Genomic DNA, 6,545 nt, shown 5'->3' on the forward strand with positions numbered 1-6,545 from the left:
ATTTGTAGGATGCAGGGGAGGTGGCATAGAATGAATGATAAACAAGCATTTATATTTTAATGAAAAACCTTCGGCTTTTAAGTAGGTTAAATGCTCAGCTGCACTGAAATAAATAGAAGGTGAATGTCTAATTGTATCATGTTGGACTGTAAATCTTTATCTCTGCTTGCTTTATGGCTGGGTCAGTTGGCAGTTTGAGACTGTTAAATCTCATACAGAATTTCACAGTTGTGAGGTTATATGTCAGATCGAGGAGCTACAAGATTTAGGTCAAAAGCACTTATCTGAGAGTGATTTCTAAGCTTGCTTACATAAAGCAATGTTATCAGCCTTTTTATTATTTATAAGTATAGAGCAGTATAGGACACTGAGAGGCAAGCGTTCCACTGAAAACTTTTTAGGAATCTCACCTTTGCTAATACATATCACACTTGCTAGTCTAACATGTATTACTTCTGTAATTTTGTGCCTTACAGAAATCTCCCTTCTTTGAGCTAGTCTGACCTTGGCAAGAGACTTTGAACTTGTCATGATTTTGCAAGTTGTGAACGCAGAAAAGTTAAGCCCTGACCTTAATTTTCTCCTGAGAAAATGGGAAGAGCATTCTTTATTACCCAGGACTATGATATAATGTCGAAGTATGTTGACTTTTGAAAAATTATATGCAAAGTGGATCTGATCTTCAGGCACGAAAAAGAAAATCCTTACTTTGTGGAGATGGGTTCACTCTTTTGGGTGTCTAAGGTTTCATTTAGCCCCCCTGGGGGTGGGGGTGGGGGTGGGGGTGGGGGAGGAAACAATGATGCTTTGTGAACTGAAAGGGTTAAATCACCTCCTCTGCCTGGTGGGATTGCCCTTTGCTTACAGTCAGAAAGTAAAAAGAGAATGGTGTGTTATTCAAATCTGACCTGCTTCTCCAGAATGAGATTTTTCCCTTTTGCAACCCCTCCCCAGAATAAAAGGAAAGCCTCTGAGGGCTTTACCAGGTAGGGGAAGGGTCTCTCCTCTACCCAAAGGGACAAAAACAGCCTTCTCTCCTGGATCGGGCTAGAGCTACAGGGATCAGCCTGTGGCTGCTTAAATGCCTTGTCATTCACCTTCCCCCTAGAACAACAAATGCTTTCAGTTTCTCAGTCACAGATCAGGAGAGCAAAGGCAAGGGTTTGTCCACCAGCGGAGAGGGTCAGCGTTGTGCCTGATACCCTCCGTGTCCTCCCTGCAAGATTGGAAGTGTGCTGGGCCACGTGAGTCCTTCGTGGCCACGTCTCCTTTGTCTAGAACTTTAGATTGTCAGCGGCTAGCGGACAGCAGCTGCCTCTATTTTCAATGCTGTACACTACCCTGCTAAGCATAGCACGGTCCATAAATCGCTAGACATGCCTCTTGTATTTATATTGTGTCATGTACCCACAGGTAGGTAGTACTCCGTAAATAACCATGGACTGATTGGTCCCACGGAAGTAAATTTCCATAAATAACCAGGCGGCCTTAGTTTTCATCTCTTCATGAGTGCTCAAAAGTTAAAACTCTCCACTTTGCTGACCCTGGGCTAAGAAACAGTTTCCCTCCTCCTCAGCTTATGAGGAGTTGAGAGTTGCGTGTGGCTCTCAGAAAGTGGAGCCGCCAGGCGAATATTCTGCAGGGTTGGGGCGCCCCTGACTACGCGGTACCAACGTGAACCCAAGATGTGTATTTTTTAAGGATGGGGGGGGGGGGGGCAGTTGCAGCTGGTCTGGTGTTCTAGCAAAAGAGCGCCTCTGGTCCCTTCTGCCCCAGAAGCACAGAATGCCCTGCCCTCCTGCTTCGGGCGGCGGCGCGGATAACCGTGTGCCGCCTGGCGGGTGTGTCGGGGCGGCGACACCCGGCTCCGGCTCGCACGTGGAGGTCTCCTTTGCAACCGAAGGCCGCCCAGACAGGGCCGCGGGCCAAGGCGGAGGGAGCGGGGAGCGCCCCTGCTCCGCGCCGAGCCCCGGTGCTCTTCTCCGGGGCGCCCCCTCGGGCCCCTGCCCGCCGCCCGCCCCGGGGCTCCGGGGACGCGCTGGGGACCGCGCGGCCGCCGGGAACCTCCACCCTGGCCGCTTTTGTTTGCCGCGTGCTAATAGCCAGGGCTTAAAAGTTTTCCATCTTGCGCGGCAATCAGCTTTCTTCCTCTCCGTCTCTGGCCAAAGCCCCACGGTCCCTGGGCCGAGCCTGCTCGCAAACGGAGGAGCAGCGTTTTCCTTCGGGCTGCGTGTTATCCTCTTAGCCCTACTGTGTTGGAATAGAGCGTAACCAGCTGGAGGACTGTAAGACGCCTGATAATGCCGCTCTTTTCCGCTGTCCCGTCTTAATCTTGTTACACAAATGGTTGTGAAGAGATTCATGAATTTTAATTTCGCCCTCTGCATTAGTGCCTCACGTCACTCATACACAGCTGGCTTCTATGCTGAGTTTTCCACCCCTCCTCTTACAACAGGGGAAAAAATTAGTTACAATCTTGGCAGTAGTGGAAGGTAAAAAAAAAAAAAATCTACAGATTTAGGCAACCACCCATGAAGCTGATTAACAGTCAGTGATCAGGAGGAACAGCTTTGCCTCTTAAACTTTTCACCTCTCATTGTTAACTGTGAAATTTTATTTCCGTTAAAAAGCAAGCCTGTAATCAAAACGGTGCCATTCTGCACTTTTCTGCCAGTGCTTTTGTTAAATTGTGCCCACACCATGCAGCCAGCGTGCTCAGGAACCAGGCGGCCGAAGGTGTGGTGTTTTAAAAAATATTGCCTTTCTGTTCTTCCAGGCGACGGGGAAGAAAAATAGAACACTTCCCTCTCCTTCCCAACGTCTTGGTCTCCTCCAGGCTAGGAATCCCGTGCCTTGCCCGTGTCTCAAAACCTTTAGGATGTTAAGATAAGCAAATTGTTTCTCAAGGTGGAGACCTCACTTGGAGCTTACTGCTGGCTTGAAATCAGTTGATAAAAATACTCTCATTCATGCAGTCTTTGAAATCTACATGCCACAGGTTTTGGGGTTTGTTTCTGTTTTTGTTTTTTTAACTTTGGCAAAACCACCGGTGTGTTTATTTTCTGTATTTTGTAGACTTCGCCATGAAAACAGCCTTGGGCTCATTTGTGAAGTCGGTACATTGTGTTAAAAGCATGGCCGTATTGCACTTCTTATCTATTCAAAATGCCACTTTACAAGTGGCTGGTGCTTATAATCTGTGTGGTGTGCTGTTGATAATTGTGGATACTGTAAAGGGTAAACAGTCTGAACTCTGTCCCTAGTGCTGCTGCTCGCTCAGCACAGTGGCGAGGCTGAGCGTGTTACATCCAATTATGAAGTAAAGCATAATGTTACTAATAGCCGCTATGTAATTTAGTTGGGTCCTCAAAGACCCTGTTTTAACCGATGAAATTGAAAAATTGTTTTATTCGCAATTTGCTTTTTGTTCATTTTTTTTCAAGGTGGTTTTCATTTCTTAAAATTGTAATTATCAATTGAGCAGAGAAGTACAGCCTGGGCAAATGGAATTACTCTTAGACCACATCACATTCCCTCGTCGACAGCAAGTATTTCCCAACAGCCTTGTGTGTGTTCAGATGCCCTGACATGACAGACTTGGTTCAGAAATGATCTGGTGCTGGGGTGTGGTGATGCCTTTGAGGGGCGTTGGTTCTTCCCCGTGGCAGGAAGGGCTCACAGTCAGTGCGGGGCTGGCCCCTGGCCCCTTCTAGCAAGGAAGCCTCTGCTTTGGCCTCCAGAGGTCAGCACAGAATCCAAGTTAAAAGTGATTTCTAACCCATATTTACAAAAGAATTATTTATCCCACATATTACCTTGGGGACTATATAAAGAGCTCATTTGAGTCTCTGTATATTAGTGCATTGTGAGTGAGTAGGTCAGCTGACTCACACTGAGTAATCAACTTTCCTCCATCCCCAATCCCTGAGGAAGAACCAAGCTAGCCTGACCCCCTCTTCCCTCTGTAATGTATGTCAGCGAGCTCCTATCACTGGGGCAGCTGGCAACAAAGGTATTTACAGCTGGCAGGCCCTAGGTAGTGGGTTTGGATTGGGAAGTTTGTGAAGCCATTTTCTTGGCCTTTTTTTTTTTTTTAAGAGTGATGTTAAGGGACCGTGTGTTGGGGATTAACACTGTCACTACTTTGGCGGTAACAAAATTCCAGGGGATCTTTCTAAGTAGGCAACTAATCATCTGTAAACAAAGCAAAGTCCCGTCTAAGAAAACAGAAGGAAGTTACCTCAGTGACTGCACACCATCTTTTCTTGTGAAAATGGATTAGAGAGTACAGGCGAGGTTGGCTTTCTGTTCCCCAGTGAGGGAGGTAAAGCCGGCCCCGTTGCTCCTGGTCCTTACCGGTGAGGGTGTGTCACAGTTTGGGAATATGATTTAGAAGAAACATGAAAAAATTCAAGTTAATATGCCCCAGACCTATACTAATCCAGGAAAGTGTCATATTGGAGCCATTCATGTAGTTTGGGGGGGGGGGGGTGAGGGGAGGTAATCTGATTCAAAACAATAAAAGAATTGGTTCCGTGTATTATTAAAAGAAATATTTATTTCTGATCCTTATCACTTAAAAACTGAATTAACAATTGGCTCAGAAACGCCGATGTCAAAATACTGATTTTTGTCTTTATAAATAGCAAATTATTTTTTGCCAGGAGAAATATAAATATGACCGTCAAAGTCTTCTGGCCGAATGAGGAAAAGAGTACTCTAGATTTGAGAACCCTGATTGGATTTTTAAAACTACCACGGAAAGGCCCTCAGAACTTCACCTGAATGGTATCGAAGCTTGCTGCTCTATTGTTGGACTCTGTTTTCCTCCTCAGAGAAAAGAGTTTTTGAATTATCATTAATATTAACCCCCGCTAAGGAGCAGCTGGAGAGCCTTTGAAATGTCTTAGGCCTGGAAACCTGTCCCTTGTGCCCAGGTGCTGCCAGTCTCCAAGAGATCTGAAATGCCTGGCCGCCTTGCTCCTGGGGCTCAGGTGTGGGACACGGTAGACCAAGAGCAGAAACTTCGATGCCAAATGGCTGGTCTGGTGCAGATGACTGAGCCTCCAGCTTTCCCTTCACTGAAGTGCCTCACAGTTCATAGAGGTCACAAATACTGTCTATTTATGAAAAAAAAACCACCCTGCTCTCCTCCTTTCCTCCTTACCTGCCCGCCCGCCCCCCCACCCCTCCCACCCTCCCAGGAAACATCCCAGCCTGGTGCATGGTACTATCATGCCAATGCCACTGAAACTACTTTGAGTTGCTTTTTTGTGATTTATTTTCCAGAACAATATATTCGGGTAAGAAGTCTTCGTTGCATTCGGCATGAAAAACTACTGGCAAACCCATAAGAGACTCTTGAATACAGAGAACAAACTGAGGGTTGATGGGGGAGAGGCGGGGGAGAGGGGAAAATGGGTGATGGGCATTGAGGAGGCACTTGGTGGGATGAGCACTGGGTGTTGTATGCAAGCGATGAATCATGGGAATCTACCCCCGAAACCAAGAGCACACTGTATACACTGTATGGTAGCCAACTTGACAATAAATTATATTAAAAAAAAAAAACAAAACTACTGGTCAAAATTCCTAATCTGAGTCTCCTTACCTTTTTTGTTCTGTTATTGTTTTCAGTTGAAAAAGGAAAACCAGGATGTATATGAAGAAAACCTTCATTACCCGCTTCTGCTTATTTTAACCAAAAATGGATAGAAGATTAAGATGTTCAAAAGGCGAAGAAAACACCAAGCGCACAGGGAATATTTTCACAAAAACAGAAGTCTGGGATGGGAGTTTTTTTTAAATCCTCCCTGAGGAGGCTCCCTGAGGCCCCCTGAGATTTGTGAGCACCCCCCCCCCCCAACCACCACCTTTGCAAACATTCCACATGTGGGGTTATGGAGTCCACCTGTCCTCACTCACGTTATTTCCAGCCTTGCTGGACTCCTCCTTTTATCGTCTGCTCTTCTGGTGCCAAACCTTTGTTTGTCTTCAAATATCTATAAACAGCCTGCGATTTGAATTGGACGTATGAGAATCCTAAATATTTTTCCTTTTGAGACAGAATTTCTTTTGGTTGATTCCCACTCCCGCCAGCCCTTTTAGAAAATATCTTGGTCTTTGTTTTATTTTGTGGTGGTAGTTTTTAATCTGTAAACAGCTAACATCATGATTCTTTCCTGGTTGAGAAAAGAAAGAAATAAAGGCATATCTTTCTCACCTCCCTCGAATTAATTGTATTAAATCTGCCATCTTTTTTTTTTCTGTCTCTCTCTCTCTCTCTCGTTCTCTTTTTCCTTTTCAACAGGATGTTTTTTTCCCTGTAGATGTATAAGAAATGACTACATCAGCCCAAAGCCTCATAAACTGACCGTTTGTCCTCTGGACACAATAGCGTGGCCAGCCCTCTGCTCCTCCTCTCCAATTATGTGTGATTAGTCTCAATGTGTTGTGTCAAGGAGGAGGAGTGTGCTGAGTGCTTATTATCTGTTTAGGTACAAGAAGAGCACATTTAGGCTCTGACTATGAATGAAAAGTGAGCC

The 6,545-nt window shown here is 45.6% G+C and overlaps 1 protein-coding gene across 6 annotated transcripts in view; it reads left to right on the top strand.

Moving 5' to 3' along the window:
* CAMKMT (calmodulin-lysine N-methyltransferase) overlaps positions 1–6,233 on the top strand; it is a 404,462-nt gene extending 398,229 nt beyond the window's left edge. For 5 of the 6 annotated variants that reach the window (XM_019467540.2, XM_053890651.1, XM_019467453.2 and 2 more), the window contains one exon: positions 5,638–6,233. In XM_019467540.2, coding sequence (XP_019323085.2) covers positions 5,638–5,715 — 78 coding nt within the window. In that variant the 3' untranslated portion in view covers positions 5,716–6,233. Of the gene's footprint in view, positions 1–476; positions 908–5,637 lie in introns of those variants that run through there. The other variant, XM_019467368.2, reaches the window with a different exon arrangement.
* The last annotated feature ends 312 nt before the right edge of the window (positions 6,234–6,545 follow it).

Source organism: Panthera pardus, unplaced genomic scaffold (genome assembly GCF_024362965.1).
Source record: "Panthera pardus isolate Hobbes unplaced genomic scaffold, ASM2436296v1 HiC_scaffold_25, whole genome shotgun sequence".
Taxonomy (NCBI): Eukaryota; Metazoa; Chordata; class Mammalia; order Carnivora; family Felidae; genus Panthera; species Panthera pardus.